This window comes from Embiotoca jacksoni, unplaced genomic scaffold (assembly GCF_022577435.1).
Source record: "Embiotoca jacksoni isolate LCO1_2020_lvr unplaced genomic scaffold, fEmbJac1.0.p SCAF_11, whole genome shotgun sequence".
Lineage (NCBI taxonomy): Eukaryota > Metazoa > Chordata > Actinopteri > Embiotocidae > Embiotoca > Embiotoca jacksoni.
This window is the reverse complement of record NW_027185241.1, coordinates 14,362,028-14,379,336: the sequence shown is the minus strand read 5'-3', so window position 1 is coordinate 14,379,336 and position 17,309 is coordinate 14,362,028. Positions and strand designations below refer to the sequence as shown.

At 41.0% G+C, this 17,309-nt stretch overlaps 3 protein-coding genes across 5 annotated transcripts; 2 read left to right on the top strand and 1 right to left on the bottom strand.

Moving 5' to 3' along the window:
• The first annotated feature begins 21 nt into the window (after positions 1-21).
• hint3 (histidine triad nucleotide binding protein 3) lies at positions 22-3,001 on the top strand. Of its 2 annotated transcripts, XM_069143272.1 has the most exons (6): positions 22-181; positions 560-677; positions 939-1,008; positions 1,312-1,438; positions 1,650-1,676; positions 1,997-3,001. In XM_069143272.1, the coding sequence occupies exons 1-6, from the start codon at positions 53-55 to the stop codon at positions 2,042-2,044; spliced, it is 519 nt and encodes a 172-aa protein (XP_068999373.1). In that variant the 5' UTR covers positions 22-52; the 3' UTR covers positions 2,045-3,001. The 2 variants fall into 2 exon arrangements, with proteins under 2 accessions (XP_068999373.1, XP_068999374.1); XM_069143273.1 differs by lacking the exon at positions 1,650-1,676.
• A 215-nt stretch (positions 3,002-3,216) lies between these two features.
• Positions 3,217-5,172, bottom strand: LOC138192595 (actin-binding Rho-activating protein). The gene is made up of 2 exons (XM_069140090.1): positions 5,083-5,172; positions 3,217-4,696 (listed from the first exon to the last, which is right to left on the bottom strand). The coding sequence occupies exon 2, from the start codon at positions 4,686-4,688 to the stop codon at positions 4,164-4,166; it is 525 nt and encodes a 174-aa protein (XP_068996191.1). The 5' UTR covers positions 4,689-4,696; positions 5,083-5,172; the 3' UTR covers positions 3,217-4,163.
• Positions 5,173-5,736: 564 nt separating this feature from the next.
• trmt11 (tRNA methyltransferase 11 homolog) lies at positions 5,737-16,895 on the top strand. 2 transcript variants are annotated; one of them, XM_069143270.1, is made up of 13 exons: positions 5,737-5,830; positions 6,313-6,378; positions 6,520-6,593; positions 7,045-7,126; positions 7,262-7,354; positions 7,431-7,565; positions 7,648-7,804; positions 7,987-8,067; positions 8,244-8,408; positions 9,290-9,362; positions 9,671-9,805; positions 13,418-13,538; positions 15,569-16,895. In XM_069143270.1, exons 1-13 carry the CDS (start codon positions 5,753-5,755, stop codon positions 15,716-15,718), a joined length of 1,410 nt encoding a protein of 469 aa, XP_068999371.1. In that variant the 5' UTR covers positions 5,737-5,752; the 3' UTR covers positions 15,719-16,895. The 2 variants fall into 2 exon arrangements, with proteins under 2 accessions (XP_068999371.1, XP_068999372.1); XM_069143271.1 differs by having other exon boundaries at positions 5,754-5,823.
• Positions 16,896-17,309: the final 414 nt, after the last annotated feature.

The window sequence follows — 17,309 nt, the reverse complement described above, 5'->3', positions numbered from 1 at the left end:
CGCCTTGGATCGACGTGACAGGTCTGGCTCTTTGACAGGTCACAGGACAACAATGGCTGAAGTCCAGGCTGCCCAGGTTGACATTTCCAAAACAAGCAGCGTACCAAACGAAGGATACGACAAGAAATGTATTTTCTGCCGGATTGTGAACAATGAATTGGACACAGAGCTTCTTCACTGTGTGAGAATATTGTAATAATTAAGCGACGAGTGGGTTGCATAGTGACCTAGCAGAGACAGCAGCGTGTAGAAATAAATAATAAAAAAAAAAAACTGGTTTTATGAAGACGTAGCTGACGTTTAATTTCGTTAAAGTCAACTGTATCGTTTAACTTACATTTCATGTAATGCTGTGGTTGTAAAGGTGCTGGTCTGCTAAGATATAAAGTGTGTCTCATACATATTCAAACATACATTAGGGGTTTTACATGTATGTGGACGTACTGTGTTAGTGTGATTAATAAATGTAAACTCCGTGCAGTTAAGATAAACCTAGAAAATCTTGGTTCACCAACAAACAGATCTTTTAAACGAAACGTGTGTTTTGTTGCTGTTGCAGGATGAAGAGATCTCATGTTTCAGAGACATCAAACCTGGAGCTCCGCACCATTACCTGGTCGTCCCAACCAAACATGTTGGCAACTGCAAATCTCTCAGCAAAGAGCATGTGCCTTTGGGTGCGCTTTAAACTAAATGTCCTTTTAACTGATGCTCGTGAGAAAAGGTGTATTGTCAAAGTCAATTCAGACAATATGATTGACCGTGCATTAGTATCTAAACCCTGTGGACGGGGACTTGTACCGTGTAAAACACCCTGCATCTGAATTAAGCACACAGTAGTTGCAAAGTAAAAAAAAAAACAATAAACAATAAAAATGATTATTTATTTTAGCAGCAAATGTTTTAAGAGGATGACGTGTTCTTGTTGTCATGTCTAGTGAAGCGGATGGTGGAGACTGGGAAGGAGATCCTGCACAAAAACAACGTGACAGACCTCAGCGATGTCAGGTGAGAACATTCAGTGGTACATTTAATACGGCACAGCTCTTAATGCTACTTTGTAGTTTTTGCTCATGAATGTACGAGCTGCAAAGTGACTACAGACAGCTTTTGTCCCTTTCAGTTCAGTTTTTGTGTTACCAAGTGAACAATAATATTTAATGGAGCTGCTTTGTGATAGATAATCTTGTAATAGTCTTTAACTGTTACTGACAAACTGATTATTTACTTTGGTAACATCATTTTCTTTGTTGACAGAACTTGTGAGCATCTGGCACTTAAACTGGCTCACGTCCTCTCCTTTGTCTGCAGGTTTGGTTTCCATTGGCCTCCATTCTGTTCTGTCACACACCTACACCTGCATATCCTGGCACCAGCCAGTCAAATGGGCTTCATGGCCCGCCTCTTCTACAGACTCAACTCCTATTGGTTTATCACAGTAAGCCACATGCTTCTTTAATAAACATGCGATTTTGTAAGACTTGACTGACATGTTAACAGAATCATACTTAAATTCACTGTTGACTTGCAATGTAAAAATGGCAAACGTGAAAAGTAATCTTATAAACTATTTCTTGCAGGTAGAGTGTTTTAAGATTTTAGAGGCCACTGACATAATTCAAATGTATTTGTCGTTCTGAAAACTGTAGCTCTCCTCAGCCACTCAGAAGTACACAGTAAGTGTTGAGTTTCAACATTTGACAGATTCCTGAGTTTATGAAAAGCATGGTGATAATTTCCTTTTGCTCTTCATTAAACATAAAAGCCAGTCCCTGCTCTGCTGTGCTGCATAAAGAATTTGCAGAATAAAAACTGGTACTATAGAAGTAACTGACTAGACAACAGTTTCTTTTAGGTCTGCACTGTCAACACATGAATGTTATATTCAGTTGCTGTTAGTGACACTGACTGCGTTCATCCGGGTGGAGTTTAAAGGTCAAGACATCTTGCTATCAGTCTGATTTCTATTCTGTTCGCTTCTGTTAATGTGTTACAGTCTGACCAGCTGATTGAGCTTCTCAACTCTAAAGGAGAGACCAACTGATCACTTCCTGTCACCGGGTGACTGAGATGAGGAGACTCCACCTTCTTACACATGTTATGTTGGATGGGTGACACGTTACTTTACGGTCTGTTTGGTCACAGCTAATTACAGTATTTAAACTGGTGACATAACTGCAACAGGAGACAACTTGATTTTTAATTTTAGTATGAACATGTTTGGGACTTGAAGCCAAGTGAAAGCCTGATTTTTTTGCTGCTTGAAACACACCACACAGATTTTGTAGGAACATTTTAGTTTTTAATGTTTTTACAGAAAAGGGAATCTGCTGTGAAAAAAACTACTATTACTACTTATTTTAGGGACCAAAGATTATATACAATGTGATTCAGATCCTTCTCATATTTAATTTCTACTAAATGGGAAAGTGAGTGCAGTCAAACAACAAATTTCCTGAGATGGTCATTTTCATCATCAGTATTTGACACGGAAACACCAACAAGCCGTTTCATTTCCCATTATGTACGACTACTCTCGCATCTTTTAGGTCAGATTTTCTGCATGTAAACTCTGAACTATATTTAAAACTGCAAGAAAAGTTTGTATAATTCATATTGGGACATACTAATGTGTGTCAACTGTGTATACATTGCTCATTTCAGCTGTGTTGTTTCTGCAGAATAGCTGACAAGTGTCAAAGCATGGACTAACATCTTCATGAAGTATTTACATGACTCCTTTAAAGTGGAAGCCACTAACTAATTCTCTGAAAGTACATACACTTCATGATCTGAACAAATACTGAGGTACAATGATGTATTCGTTGATACATGCGCACCCTCATGTTTGAGTTGATGTCGTGTAAACGTCAGATAAGATATGTGATATGCTGGACAATATTTACAGAATGTAAAAACAAAAACACTTTGTTCTGTTCAAACAGGTATGCACTTTAAGAATGACTTTCATTCAGAATAAATAATATATTGTTGCTTCTCAGTGCCTTTGTAATACCTCAGTGTTGGTTTACACACACACACACACACACACACACACACACACACACACACACACACACACACACACACACACACACTCTCTCTCCCAGTTTAACTCCACCAGTCAGTGCTTACAGTCCTCAAAGCACCTGCAGTAACACAATAACAGACAGGATACAGTTTCTTTTCTTTATTATGATTACCTAAGCAGTCCTTGCTAGTTGATTAATCCACTATTATCTTATGTTAAAAAACATGTCCATTACGTTTAATAGCAGCTGGTATCATAGCATGTATCAGTCAGTTCTGGACTATGGAGTTCTCATTAAAACAGCATGTATTTATTTTGTATCTGTCTCAGTGTGATTCAGCTCGACTGAGTTTCAAACTTTAACAAGACTGCCTCATTACAAAGCCCACTTGTAATAAATACATGACCTGAAGCTCCCGGGCCAAGTCGGATCGAGGTCATCCTATAACACCCATATTATCTGTCACAGGCAGCCTCGTGTTCTACGTTGGTTTTGTCTCATTCACCAGTCGGACTTTGTTTCAGCTGCTCGCTCCTCCACTTTCACCAGGTTACAATACTGGTGGAGGAAATGGAACAAAAGGGACTCAGGTGTGGCTGGTTCTCTTTCACCAAAGTTATGTAGAGTGAGTGTAGCTGAGCAACAACGAGTGAAATCTAGATGACATCATGTACCATTGTACATTTCTCGACCAAGAAATTTACCCCGGCCAACACTGCTACAAAGATGTGAAATATCAGGGTCAACTTCTCCTAAACAGGTTTACAGTATGTCTGACATATTGTTATGTTTTGACTGATGCACCTCCAGTGAAGGTTCAAGTAATTTGGTTTTACTTGAGTGCTGTTGCTTTGAAAACTCACATATATTATTGCATATATTAAGTTTTTATCAATAAGAGAAAATGCACTTGTATGCCTTGAATGTAAAAGAAAGGAGTATTTAGCATCAAAGCTTTTTCAGTACCGATCACTGATCATCTGTCATTTTTTTTTCCTTCAAGCAAATCATATACATTTAGTTCAGTCCCGACCTGTCTATCACAGTGAGCCCTTCCATGAAGCAGCTGTGTACTTGCATGTTCTGCATGTGGCATGAGTCATGGCATCAACACTAATCCCAAGTTCCTGGTCACTGCAGCAGAGTGATAACGACATGATCATCCTTCCCCTGCCACAGCATCTCTCCCTCAAACTCCACCAGTCTCTGTTTCCTCGCTCGGAGGAGAGTCCCCACCAGTTTATTGGAGATAGTCACATAATGCTCAAACAGCTTCGCGAATTCTACTGTGATCACTTTCCGGTCTCCATCTTTGTCTCTGGGCTCTCCAATGTTTTTTATCACCTCGCACAGCTCCTGAACCTCTCTGCTGATGTGTGAGTGAGCGTCCTTCCCACGTTGCTCTGTCATGGACCCCTGCAGGGGTCTTCCATAGTCATCCCGCCCTCTCTGAGGGACCACCACGCTTGCTCTGGTGTCATGACTGAAGGGGTTGTGCTTCTGGTACTCCTGGTGCTCATTGGACCACTTCTGCCAGTTCTCCTTCAGGCCTTTCACAGAGACAATGCACGCTGTGGCGTCATCATTTAACTGAGCAGAAGTTTGGGCATCATCCTCTGTTTCCATGATAGTGGCGTTCTGGCTGTTTGTCCCCATCGCTGGCTCTGTTCAGGATGAGATTATATAGCTTTGACCATTTGTACACACAGGAATACCATTTTTATTGTTTTAATGTTTGTACAGGTTTATTCATGAAAAAAAAAAAATGCTACCAAGAATCATCAAAATAATCAACTGTTGTGATCCAGCTGTAAATAGTAACAGATGACTAAGAGCCCAATGACGATTGACAGTGTTGACCACTGTTTGATCAGCAAATTCAGCTGAAAATTCATAAAACTAAAGAAATGAGAACATATCTAAAAGAATAAACATCAATTCATCATCGAAACCAAAAGAAGTGAACATCCTGCTTTGTAAAGTGCCTCAAAGTTCATGTAAGATCTCAGAAATTTGGAGTAAACAGTGAATCAAACATGATCCAACTTACATGTGACACACTGACTCGATCCTCCTTTCACCTGCAGGAACTCGTCATCGCAGCCAAAGTGCACAAAATCCTGTTTACACTGCAACTATGTGACACAATTTAACAACACTGCAGCAATGCTGACAGTAGCAAGAGTGCGGATGCCTTTCTGTCAGCAGGCAAAACCACTGTGATGGACATGTATCTCGGCCAGTGGACTGGTAGGGACAACCCGGACAGCCAATCGCTGCCTGGAGGGAGCGTGACAAAGTGTCTGAAGTAAAGCAGATTACACCGTGGACAGGGGCGAGGTTATCCACGCACGCATGCCAATTATAGCTAGTCATTGATGACAAAAAGTTGCATACATAACATGAAATAGATTTGGTTAAATTAAACATAGAAAATACCCAACATTATGAAAGTTATTTGGGCAGTGGGCATTTTAATTTAGATAAAGTCACCAAATTATACTAAAAGTCTCAAATAACAGCTTTTATGATCCTGAAGATATTCATACCAATGTGGATATAAAACAAACTCATTACAAAAATTAATTTCAGGCAGTGTATACCATTGAAATAATATGATACCACATTTTTCTTCCGTTTATGGTAACGTTGTCCCTAACCGGTACCATGTGCCTGAGCCCTGTTTCAAGCCGGACGTATTTTGAACCCACAACATAAAAATGGCCACCTCTGGCGGTCGATCATGCCTCCAATATTTGTTACATCTGGCTCAAGATAACCTGGACTTCAGGTTACCGGTAACTTTCTTCTTATCCCCTCTGTTTCTAGCTTTCAGTGTGCATGTTTAACTTTCCCTGAGACGATCAGGTTGTGTCAGACCAGAATCCGTCCTCTCACGCTGCTGTGTTTGATACCTGCTACTTCAAACTGTGAACTCATCTGTATGTGGAGCTCGATAATACCACGTCAGCACATGTCTCTACCTAAACTCCCTCTGTGAAGTAGCTTACGTTTGCACTATTTTTCTATTTGTAAATCTTACTATGGGATCAAAACCAATCTGCATGTTGGGTAACATGAATCTGCTGGCAGGGAAAGATCCCATTGCATGATGTACATTTTATGATCCAGTATTTTCAAAGCTTCCCCTTCCATCTGCCTGTTGTGAATTTGCAGTCCTTATAAAGTGCATCATACATCCACTAATCTTCCTTTGACATGTGATGTTGTCCAATAGAAAGTAAAGCCGTACTCATTGTTTATGTGCTGATTCTTGTAGGAAATAAAGGCTCTGCTGGCTCTCAGAGCAAAACCATTCCACCCTTGTGAAAACTTCAAAGAAAAGGTTTGAAAGTCAAATTATTCACTCCTGTCTTTCCCGTTTTGTTTGCCATGCTGTTTCTAACTCATTGATTGGCAGCTGAATGTTTCTGTTCGGTAGACCCATATTTCCAACCACACTGCACATCTTCCCTCTTCTCTGTAGACTCCTTTCTGGTGTCTGAATGATTTGTCTGAGGAGGATGTCCGCAGTATCATGGCCCGATCCGTTTGTGCAAAGTAAGTGTTTTATCTCTGCAGGAGGGGAAGTGATGGCTCAGCATCTGTGGTCCTGGAATGACTTTATAATTCCTATTTGATGGACAGAACATGCTGCACATGCTGCCATCCTGCTGGGTCTGTGACTTCATTACCCAGCTAGAAATGATCCTGTGTCCTAGTCATTTTTTCAATTGGAAGGTTTTTTTTTGTTTGTTCCCAGAGTGTTCATCTTTAAAAGTAGAACAACGTTCTCTAAAAACATTTTAAGAATGTTATCACAAAATAGTTTTATATTTTTTAGAAAATCCTTTTCTTTAAAAGGTTCTGGGAACAAACAGAAATCCTGCTGATGACATTACTAGAACATTGTATCATATTCTCATTGTGTTTTTAGTACAAAAGTATTTGAGTACCTTGGTATTTCAGTGTCAGAGATAACGCTCTGGTTCATGTTGCATTGTCCCACCAGGTCTGCTTTTGAACTGTGGGGCCACGGACAAACACACAGTGAACTCAGAACATCCCTCATGAAGTACCCGTCAGAGAACATGGTTTGTGACGCCACAGCTTCAAGTCCTGTTGTTCTGGACAGATTAATCCCTGCAGACATGCTGACACGTATAGTGTTAGTATACTTTAAAATGCTTCATTTCTGTTTGTACTCTTCCTCTAATTTTCCCCGACAGAGACCGTTCATGCACAAAGACTCCACATACAGAATCAACGTCTACACTTTCAACAAGACTTTGCTGTTTGCAGAGAGAATCAAAAGGATCGACGTGAGTATTTACATGCATGTGTGTCATCATCTTTGAATATGTGTACAGACTGTCATGTTTTGTATTTTTTCACCAGGCCTTGGAGTATCTTCCCTTAGAGGGCTCAGTGAGCCTGACGAGCCCTCATCACATCTTCTGTCTGTTGGAGGATTACGGCACAGACCCAAACGACATCCCCGAGCATCCCAACTACATCTACTTCGGCAGATGGGTGAGAAACATGTGACTCTTTCCTCACAGGAAACTGATGAGAAGTGATCTGGAGCTGAACACTTGTTATCCTTCCACACCAGATAGCGGACGGTCAGCGTGAACTGATTCGCTCCCACAGTGTCAAGAACAGACACTTCATAGGAAACACCAGCATGGACGCCGGCCTCTCGTTCATCATGGCCAACCACGCCAAGGCCAAAGAGAACGACCTCATTTTTGACCCATTTGTGGGCACAGGTAGGTTTATAGTGTCACAGCCCCCCCGCCCCCCTCTCTCTCTCACACACACACGCACGCACACGCACACACACACACACACACACACACACACACACACACACACACACACACACACACACACACACACACACGCACTTTATTAGTCAGTGATCTCCATTCTTTGTCCTGATCTGTTGCAGGGAGCTTGTTGGTAGCATGCTCTCATTTCGGAGCATATGTTTGTGGAACAGATATCGATTACAACACTATCCATGGCAAAGGTAAGTATTGTCCATCAAAGCTTACATGTCACACCAACTGTAGTCTCTTATATTTTAGGATTGCACCTTTATTTTATACTTTTGAATGTAGATTTGAATTGAAGCTTCCAAATGCTACTTCCGATCATCTGTGTACAGAAACCCAGTGATCTGAGTTGATTACTATTGTCCTGTAGGTCGGTCGAGCCGTAAAAACCAGGAGTGGCGAGGACCAGATGAGAATATCAGAGCCAACCTGCGACAGTACGGGAAAGAAAAGATGTATTTGGACGTGATGGTGTCTGATGCGTCCAAGCCTGTGTGGAGGGAGGCTGCTCTGTTTGATGCCATCATCACTGACCGTATGTTCCCAACATAAACCACTGAGTATCAAAACGTGTACCACAGGTTCACAGCTTTTGTGTTACTCCGTCTGTTTTTCTTTTAGATTGGTTTGACTGCATTTTGAGTTGGTGGGGGAAACGATTGTGTTGTTGAGGGCAAGAGAGTTGCGTGTTTTCAATTTGCCGTGAGCCAGAGAGTTGTCATGTTGGAGAACCAAAGTGCCATCATGCCACAGATCAGGTTGTGTGCATCAATGTTTTCCCTCAGAAACTTCAAACCATCACAGTACAACTCTGTGTTGACAGTCTGACCTTGAGGGAAGAATTCACAGTGTACAACCAAACTAATGTAAAAGAAACCAACCTATTTGCAATCCTGACCTGATGTGCCTTCTTGTGTCTTGGACAGTGACATTCTGCCCCTCTTGAAATGTTAATGTCCCTCAAAACACCTCACCGGGCTTATTGCTTTATTGCTGTAGACTTTCTGAAGCATTTCTAGGGTCGATGTTGCTGATTTCCTCAGTTTGATAAAAAAAATGTCTGTGCACTCTCAGCTCATGTTGATGGTGAAATTGCAAATGCGCACATCAGTGGTCTCAAAAATACCTGTAACTCAGGTGCTGATGTTGATAAAGCAATGGAAATGTGAGTACCTACTCCATAGGTTTAAGCTTCCTCCTGCTACGTGTGCTGCACGGTGCTGTACTTCTTTCCCATGGAACAAAACCAGTCTTGCAACTTTTTGATTGCTTTCATTCATACATTTCCCCCCAAAAAATGTTTGGGGTTTGACACTCTGCGTTTACCCCCATTATCATGACAGGATTTTTAACGTCTTCTTATGATGGGATGACCTTCTCTTGCTTTTTGATTTTATGTGATCTTTGTGTTGTCAGCTCCATATGGTATCCGTGAGTCTACGAGGAGAACTGGCTCCCACAAGGACATCACCAAACCTCCTGACGGCACGTAAGTTCCCCTGTTATTCCACCAACGTATATTGGCTTATTATCTTGGCCTGCATCTCTGACATCAATTAACTAGGCACAGTTTTTAAAGGCTTAAAACATGAACATAAAAGTAACTAAAGAAAAATCTAGATTAAGTTCCTGTTAAATCCAACAGCAACTTTTTAACTTTGGCATTAGTTTCAAATCAAAAAAGAACAAATTATCAACAGTTTCATCCCGTTAGACAATTATATATATATATATATATATATATATCTATAAAACTTCTAAAAATCAACCTTGTATTTCATTTAATCTCCTGCACAGCTATGTGGATTCTCACGTCCCCGTCTCACAGGCGTACCACCTGAGCGACATCTTCACAGATCTGTTGAACTTCTCTGCTCACCACATGGTCATGGGCGGGAGGCTCGTCTACTGGCTGCCTGTCTACAGGCCGGAGTGAGTAAACTGACATCTGGTATCATCGGCTAATGTGAATAATATGATAATAATTATAATATGAATGTTTTTCAGTGATAACACAGCTACAGTCAGGTTCTGTCGTAGCCTCTCAAAGTAACATCCAGCCTCAGTAAAGTGGGCTGATTTGTGATGCTGTCCTTTGATGAATTATTGTTTTAACTGTTTAAAAATATGCCTTTGCACATCAATATTTATACTTTAAAATGAGATTGAAAGAGAACTTTCTCCTCATACACAGTTTTTGTCTTAAATTCTGTTTTGTTTGTACCACTAGGTGGCAGGTTTGTACCATAAAACACAACTGCACAATCGAGGTTTATTGTGAGCACAAATTACAACACGTAAATCTACTGTTGGGCTACTTAGGAACCAAACAATGTGAAGCAAAGAGAGATTACCATTACCTGATTACATTTTATAAAATCTAACAACTGCACATAATTAAACTTTGTGACTTCATTGAGGGGAAATGTAAACCTGATGCTGACAGTTTTAGATGACTGCTCATTAATCAGTTTCACGAGCTGCTAAAAGCTTTAAAAATCCTGCAGTGTGTCTGTAGCACTTTCAGTTGGACTCCCGTCGACTGGCTCACAAAGGACTTTTCCACTTTGGTTTTCTATCTTGCGGCATTTCCCTTTAGCACTGCAGCATTCCCACTCCTATAAAACACCCTCCTCTTTGTCTAATCACCTGTGTGAACGACAGTCAGAGCAGTACACAGGTGTGTTGAGGCTTTTCCTCCCAAACAGCTGGGACATGGTAAACCACAACTGACAGTGGTGAGCTCTTTTATAAAGTGGCTGTAATATGATGGCTCTGTTGAAGACAAAGTTGTGTATTGTTAAATGTTCTGTGCATTAGCAGAAAGTGAAGTGCTGACTATGAGTGCAGGTGTTTGTCTGTAAAGGTATGAACCACAACAGGCCGGTGCAGCAACGGGGCGTCGGGGGAAAAAACAGCCTGCAGGGCTGGAACTCTTTCTGGTCACTGATTACAAGACCGAGGAGGAGATGAGATAATCCTGCATCTTCTGGTGTTTAGTTTGAGTGTACGGGAGACAAACACAAAGCTTTGTCTTTGGTTTCATGGCAATTTCTGTATGCATTAGTACATTTGCATGAATGTGTGTGGTCTTGTGTATGAGCACATGCATACATTTGTGTCATCATGTTCGCACATTTGGTTTTGCTACTCATCTCGTCGGTGTGCTTGACTGCGTGCTTGACAGAGCGCCGTGCCAAAATAAACGTTTGAGGCCAGGCAAGTCTGATATATGAAGTATCTGTCTCTATGGTCTGCAGGCTGACCCGCGTGTGTGTTTTTTGGATATGTGTGTCCGTGTGTGTGTGTGTGTGTGTAAGCCCAGACGTAGCCTGTCTCCTGGGCCTAATCTGGGGCTCTACAGGGGAGATATCAAGTTTCTGTTGCCCCCACACATGTGTGTGTGTGTGTGTGTGTGTGTGTGTGTGTGTGTGTATTTGTGTGTATCTGCAGCAATGGCTGTGATAGAAACAGTGGGGACTGTGTGTGTCAGCCTGCCTCATGAGAATGGGGGGCTGTGTGTGCGTGTGTGTGCGTGTGTGTGCGTGTGTGTGTGTGTGTGTGTGTTTGATAACAGGTGACGCAAAGTCCTGTCAGCAGAAGACAGCGTCTAGACCAGGTCAGACTGCTTAAACTCTCTTCCCTTTCTCCCCTTGAAAAATAAATGAAGGAAAAAAAGTATCAAGACGGATGATGCAGTTTCAGTCATCGCAGCCATAAAGTGACCTAATTACAACATAAACAAGTGAAGCAAAGATATGTAGTGGCTGTATTGTCAGAAGGAAGGCAATACTTGTGATATTGTTAGAGTAAATGAGTGTTCATGTCATTTTCAGGTCATAATTTCTTACTAGAGTATATGTTTCTGGACTTTGACAAATCACTGGGCAACAAATCACCAGGGACACTGGCCATTTTCACTGTGTAAGATTTAGCTTGTCATGACATTAAGAATGAGCTTATACGCTCAGTTACTCGTACCTCCTGCTGAAACTAATGCAACAGTCTTGAAATAATTCCTCCGATTATTAATGTCAGAGAGGTGTTGATTCTACTATGTGATTATTTTGGAGACTGAAGTTTGTGGCACTGCTGAACTTATACAGTGCGATTCTCTGTTATTTAGCATATCTTTATGTGCTAATACCTCATATCTAAACATGAGGTATACCATAGAAACACCTGTCAGTATAACATTATACAGTTCAACAAAAATACAAATTACATCTCTAAAATAATTTGTACAAAATATAAACACTATAACCTTTATGAAGGTGGGACGTACTGCAGCACTGCTTTATTAGTTGTTTAAACTGCATTGTGTCAATACTTCAAACTGTAAATCAGCCAGCTGTCTTTACATGTGACTTTTTAATTAAAAGGATGCTTTTGTGGTTGCCATATGATAAATTGCCACTGACACAGTGAGATCACTTGAGTCAGCATCAGTTGGAGTTGAAACAAGTTGGAAAAAAATAAAAAAATAATAACTCTGAGGGTGTGGAGTCCCCCCTCGTTGTCTCTACTTGAGGCTAGCAACTCCTGGTTATATTAGCCATTGCTGGCAAAGCACATCAGAATGGTCAATGATACTTTTGGAGAGTTGTTCTGTGGATAATTTAGGTGCAAAGAAGATGAATGTGTGAATGTTAAATTAGGTTGGTAATGTTAGGCCTAATAAAATAAAAGATTTTCAAATTTTAAAAACCAGTCTTCCTCCAAATCTAAAACAAAAACACTTTTTAAATGAATGTGAAACAGAGCTTGTGAGCGGTAGCATTTTTTGGTGAAAGTGCCCTTTTAAAAAGTCACAGCGTCTCCTGGAGAAGGTGAAAGGCAACCCCCTGCACCCGGGCCCGGTTCTCCTCTAACCACTCCTGATTGGCAGCACAAAATGATCGCCGTCTGCATCACCACTAGTCACCATGGCGACCAAACATCCCGTCGCCGCAGAAGCCCACATGTAGCCATGACAACAAGGCAAAACAGTGATGCACAAATCTAGCTTTGAGTCGGGACTGCTGCTACTGTGACGGCGGTGGTTTGCAGAAAGTGCTACTGACACAAATACGCATACACATACATCAGCTGCTGTTAATAGGCCTTAACCTGGCCTGGCTAGTGATGACAGAGCCGGCAGTCAACCTGTTGGGTCACATTCACTTTTTCCACCATCATCTCTGCACAAAGTGAGCCACCTCGGCTCTGCCAGGAGAAGTCACACTGCACTGCTCGAGTGTTTCGTGTTCATTTGAGAGGCAGAAAGAGGCATTCTCTGAGAAAAGAAATATAGAGTAGGTAAAAGTTAGGTATTCATTTTTACCGAATGCTGTGTAAAAGGCCGCCTTTTAATGGCTTCGAGACTAAATCTGTAGTTCGTTGGTCTCACAAGAGACAGACGGATTCCCCTTAGAGGTTTTTAGATGTGTACAAAATCATGTATGAGGTGTTAATGAAGTAAATTGGTTTACCTTTGTTTCTCTGCTGTTTTCTTTGTAGGGACTGTTCGGTAACTGGGTTTGTGTGCGTGTGTCCTCTTTCCAGGTACTGTGAGGAGATGGTTCCTCTTCATCCATGTCTCCACATCATCAGCAACTGTGAGCAGACACTCTCCAGCCACACCTCACGACGCCTTATCACCATGGAGAAGATCAAAGAGCCCGAGGTGTGTGAATAGGATTTTGTGTGTGTTTGTATTTGAGCTGCATCAAACATTTATCAATTAGTTAAATGACAGAAAATCAATCAGCACCGGACCGTCAGTCATTCTTTTTCTCAGAAGTTCAAGGTTTTCCAGTTCCAGTGTGAGGACTTACTGCTTTTTTGTCATATGTTAATAACATTAAACATCTCTGTGTTGGAGTGGTGGTTTGTTAAAACAAATAATAAAATAGAATTGACATTTTGTTGGTAAATCAAATAACTTGGGGAAAAATATCTGCAGATTTATCAATAAGGAAAATAGTCTTGGCCCCAGCTTGCATGATCACATTTGACCTTGCATGACTTTGAGTATGTATGGACACTCATGGACTCTAGATGTTTGATTTAAGTTGTATTACTACTGAACTTTATTTTCCACGGCCATCGTCATTCGTCTGGTTACTGAACAGATAAAACCAAAGCCTTTTAAAGCTTACTTCTTTCTCTGATGTGTGTATGTAGAGTTGACCATATAATTAAATTTGTATTCATCCTTTGATTGGAAACACAACTTCCTAAATATTCTTTCAGCTTATGCATTGTGGTTCCACAGTTATAATTGACCACATGTTTGCGCAGTACCAACTTGTTTGTGTTTACTGTGTTTGTGTGTGAGCATGAGCAACAACACAGATATGACTGTGACTATGAAAAACCACAGTATGTGTGTGCCTGCCTGCTCCTTCATGCATCTAATGTTTTTTTCACAGAGCAGTTTTGTAAATGTGGCCACGTAAGTATGTGTCATGAGCACGTATGCATGTGTGTATGTTTTTACATGTCATCCCACTGGAAGTGATGGTGTCTCACTGTCTGTCTGGGCTAAATCCTCAATCCTCAACATCTGGCTATGATTGGCTCATTTCTTTTATACAGGGACCCCTAAATGGCTTAATCACACATCGAATGGAAAACAATCCATCTTTGGATCTGACATCCATTCCAATTCAAAAACCCCAAATTGCTCCCATAATAGGCACTGTATGACACGCACACGCAAACACACATTTGTTTGATTTTATCTGACTGGTATCCGTCTCAGGTCGGAGAGTTTTTATGTTCCAAATAGGCCTCAGTCAACACCTATCTGCGCTTGTTCGTCAGGGTTCACAGCTTGATGGGTGTCACCACTTATGTGTTTCTATGCTGTGTATCCGAACCGATTCTGTGTCTTGACGATGAAGGAACTGGCCTAATTGCTGCAAACTTTTGAACTAGTGAAGAAAAAACTTGAAACCTCTCATTTTCTTATTTATGGGGTGTAACAATATGTGTTTAGTGTCCATAATATAGCAAATAGCAAGTAATTACTTGCTATTTGCCTAAATAAACACTGCGTATATATAATCCTCCACTTGTATGGTTGTTGGTAAAGACTGAGTGGTAATTACCACTATTTTTCATATCCTTTTATCATCATTAATCTGGGGTTATGGTTAGGTTGTCCGTCTTGTTGCCCAAAGTTTCCCCCCAGAACGGTCATGGAAACTGTTTCCAGGTTGCTTGGCAGCATCGTCAAGCAAAAGAGAGGTGTTGCTGACAAATTACAGGGCCGGCATTGGAGTCAACGCTTCCAGCTCAACTCACCTCATTATTCCTCTTCCCAGCATCTCTCTTTCTCCTTCCATGCCTCTGTTGACCAGCAACTACCTCACAGCCAAGACAAACTGTTTAGCTGTAGGGATTCATAACAGTTGATATTAATATGCGCGAGGACGGGTCTGTTCATAGTATGTAAACTTGGGAAGAGTATGCAGACCTTGTGACACCCCGTTAAATACTGACCTTTAGTGGGGATTAGGCCTTTTCTCCAGGTTAATTTTAGTTTTGTTTATTTATCTAATACATTTCGTTCCAAGCTGTAATATAAATTCACATGTAATGTGGCTAAATGCTGTGAGTTGTCTAACTTCAGGAAAACAGGTAGCACCTCAAGGTAGTCAGGTAGAGCATGTTCAGCCGAGTAACCTTTATATATTTGTCTCTCTGCAGGAACATGACAGCCTGTCTCATCTGGCAGACACTCACTTCAGCCCCTATCAGGGACACAACGCCTTCAGAGAGAAGTATTTCAGTGGAATAAACAAAAGGTGTGGCAAGGAGGACAACAAAGCCGATGTCAATGGAGAAATAGCCAATTAATGAGGGTTTTAATAGAGGAGAAAACATGTTAGTTAGTACATTTTTGTCAGTGCACTCAGATGGAAAACAAACAAATTTTTAATCTTTCTATTATTTTTATTTCTTTGCAAATAAATGGATAAATTACAAGTGTCCTTTCCGGATTGCCTCTATTTGAATCATCAGTTTGAAATTAGACAATGACTGAATGAGAAATGCAGGTTATGTTAATATTTTATTGAATACATTTTATATAGTGTAAAATATTAAAACGGTATTCTAGCGACATACACTCACAAGATTGGTTTGGGAAATGTAAGAAAGACATTTAAAAGAAGCAATGGTCAGATTGATACTTTTAGACTTCTAGTCTCTAATAGAAATCAGGCTTCAAAAACTCTGAATTCTAAATGTCCCATAATGTATGTTCGATAATGTCCCTTCTTGCGTTCTACATGTTGGGTAAACTTCAAGCCCAATTCAAGCCACTTTTCCACTGCCACTACCAGCTCAGCTTTCCGCTGCCTTTCTCTTCTTGCTTTTTTGTTTTTTAATGGGCAAAAGTTGTCATTAGTACCTGGTACAATTGTGGTATCACTATTGAGGTGACATGAAATCAGTGCAGACAGATTGGGCAAAGAGAATTGTGACAATTTTTGTGTTATTGTGTGCGTGACGCCGCACAAACTGACCATTGTTCACCAACCAAGCTACTATAGCGGCCGCAATTTGTTTTGAACTCATTGGACTCCTTGATTAACAGCAACCTGAAAAAACACACTCTTGTCAATGGAGGAGGTGCAGATGTTCCTCTGGTTGGTTGCCAACGAAAGGATTTGACAAGATATGTGTCACGTTGAAGATGATGTCACAGCAGGCGCATTGAGGGGGCACTATCTGCAGTGAAAAACAAAATCCAGAAAAGTAGCTGGTACCAAAAGCGAGTAGGGTCGAGTAGATTGGAGCCAGTACTGGGTGTGGAAAAATGACTTAAGATCAATAACTGTCCCTGATGATGACATCATCACACAGCTCTGCCAAAACCATATAGGGCATTACAAAACTATTTTTTACACTTTCCATGACTAAAACTGATCTCTGTGTGAAATTGGAAACAGTCGACTTCCTCCTATGTACTATAATTTAACCACCATTCATTATCAGTGCCTTTAATGTACCTCAAATACAGAACTGCAACTTTCATGAACTGACTTGTATATTGCTTCCTTTTTTTTTTTTCTTCTTTTTTTTTTTATATAATTATTTTAAGGGTGCTACTGTAGTCTATACTCTAATAACAGCCACAGTTCTGCTCCGGCTATGATAAAGGGAGCATGTTTAGGCGAGGGAGGCCTCCCTGTGCAGGCAGGAGCCCAAATGACAGGGCGTCCCCACCTCTCCACACACCACTACAGTTAGTCAGCAGCTTTTGTTGTTTTCCGACCACAGTTTACATGCAGCCTGGCTCATTATTCATCTCCTGAGAGCAACTTAGCGGGCCCTCATGTACATTACCCCTTTGCTCTGTTTATCAGTTGGGCCTTTGCCCTTCCACCACACTTCCCCCTCCTCCCCTTCGCCATGCTTCACAGGGAGAGTTCCAGGCACCATC

Bases quoted from the DNA above. Each gene is read 5' to 3' on its own strand.
- hint3 (XM_069143272.1), top strand. From the start codon at position 53: ATGGCTGAAGTCCAGGCTGCCCAGGTTGACATTTCCAAAACAAGCAGC. The intron at 1,009-1,311 runs GTGAGAACATTC...CTTTGTCTGCAG, and splicing joins ACAGACCTCAGCGATGTCAG to GTTTGGTTTCCATTGGCCTC. The intron at 1,439-1,649 runs GTAAGCCACATG...TGAAAACTGTAG, and splicing joins ACTCCTATTGGTTTATCACA to CTCTCCTCAGCCACTCAGAA.
- LOC138192595 (XM_069140090.1), bottom strand. From the start codon at position 4,688: ATGGGGACAAACAGCCAGAACGCCACTATCATGGAAACAGAGGATGAT.
- trmt11 (XM_069143270.1), top strand. From the start codon at position 5,753: ATGGCCACCTCTGGCGGTCGATCATGCCTCCAATATTTGTTACATCTG. The intron at 6,594-7,044 runs GTAAGTGTTTTA...TTGTCCCACCAG, and splicing joins GCCCGATCCGTTTGTGCAAA to GTCTGCTTTTGAACTGTGGG. The intron at 9,363-9,670 runs GTAAGTTCCCCT...TCTCCTGCACAG, and splicing joins ACCAAACCTCCTGACGGCAC to CTATGTGGATTCTCACGTCC.